This window comes from Calidris pugnax, unplaced genomic scaffold, assembly GCF_001431845.1.
Source record: "Calidris pugnax isolate Ruff unplaced genomic scaffold, ASM143184v1 scaffold352, whole genome shotgun sequence".
In the NCBI taxonomy this organism is placed as follows: domain Eukaryota; kingdom Metazoa; phylum Chordata; class Aves; order Charadriiformes; family Scolopacidae; genus Calidris; species Calidris pugnax.
The window spans coordinates 806,023-806,660 of record NW_015091110.1 but is presented as its reverse complement, the minus strand read 5'-3'; the positions used below and the strand labels follow the sequence as shown (position 1 = coordinate 806,660).

The window sequence follows — 638 nt, the reverse complement described above, 5'->3', positions numbered from 1 at the left end:
TGCGGGGGGAGCCGGGGGCACCTCTCCTGGAGCGCTCGCTGCTGCTTTTATGCTCCGAGTACCCCTGGAGCACCCCGGGGCTATCCCCCCGCACCCCCGCGACGTGCCCCGGGGGAACAGCGCTTCTTTCTTTCTCCGGCCGTTCGCATCCCGGGCTTTCCGGAGGGAGATGCCTTCTCGCAGATGCTCTCGGGGAAGGGGGGAAGCCGCCCCCAAAGCCCCGGGGAGACACCTTTTCCGTGTAGTCAGCAAGGACCCCTCCCTGGGACACCCAGCGTGACACCCTCTTCCCCAACACACACCCCGCTGCCACCGACAGCCTCGGCGCAACCCCCCGATTTAACGGGAAAGAGGAGCGAGGGGAGGGGGCGCCGCCCCCCGGCCCTGCTCTTACCTGGCCTGGCTTTGAAGCTGCGGACCGTGTTGCCGTCGCCGGGCCGGCTCCCCTCCCGGTTGTACTTCTCGTAGAGCTTTAGCATGTGGACAGCTACCATGTCCTGAGCCGGGCCGCCCAGCGCGGGGGGCGGCGGGGAGATGCCGCGGGGGTCGCGGCCGGGGGAGGGCGATTCCCGGGCGGCCGGCGGCTGGACGGGACGGGCGGGCCGGCTGCCGGCTCCCTCCCCCGCGGGCGAGCGGCA

General features: G+C 71.6%; 1 protein-coding gene across 1 annotated transcript in view; it reads right to left on the bottom strand.

Moving 5' to 3' along the window:
• Positions 1 to 638, bottom strand: part of GDF10 (growth differentiation factor 10) — a gene marked incomplete at its 5' end in the record, with an annotated part of 12,620 nt that extends 11,982 nt beyond the window's left edge. The window contains one exon of the mRNA XM_014958059.1: positions 395 to 638. Within this exon, the coding sequence (XP_014813545.1) occupies positions 395 to 638 (244 nt within the window). The remainder of the gene's footprint in view (positions 1 to 394) is intronic.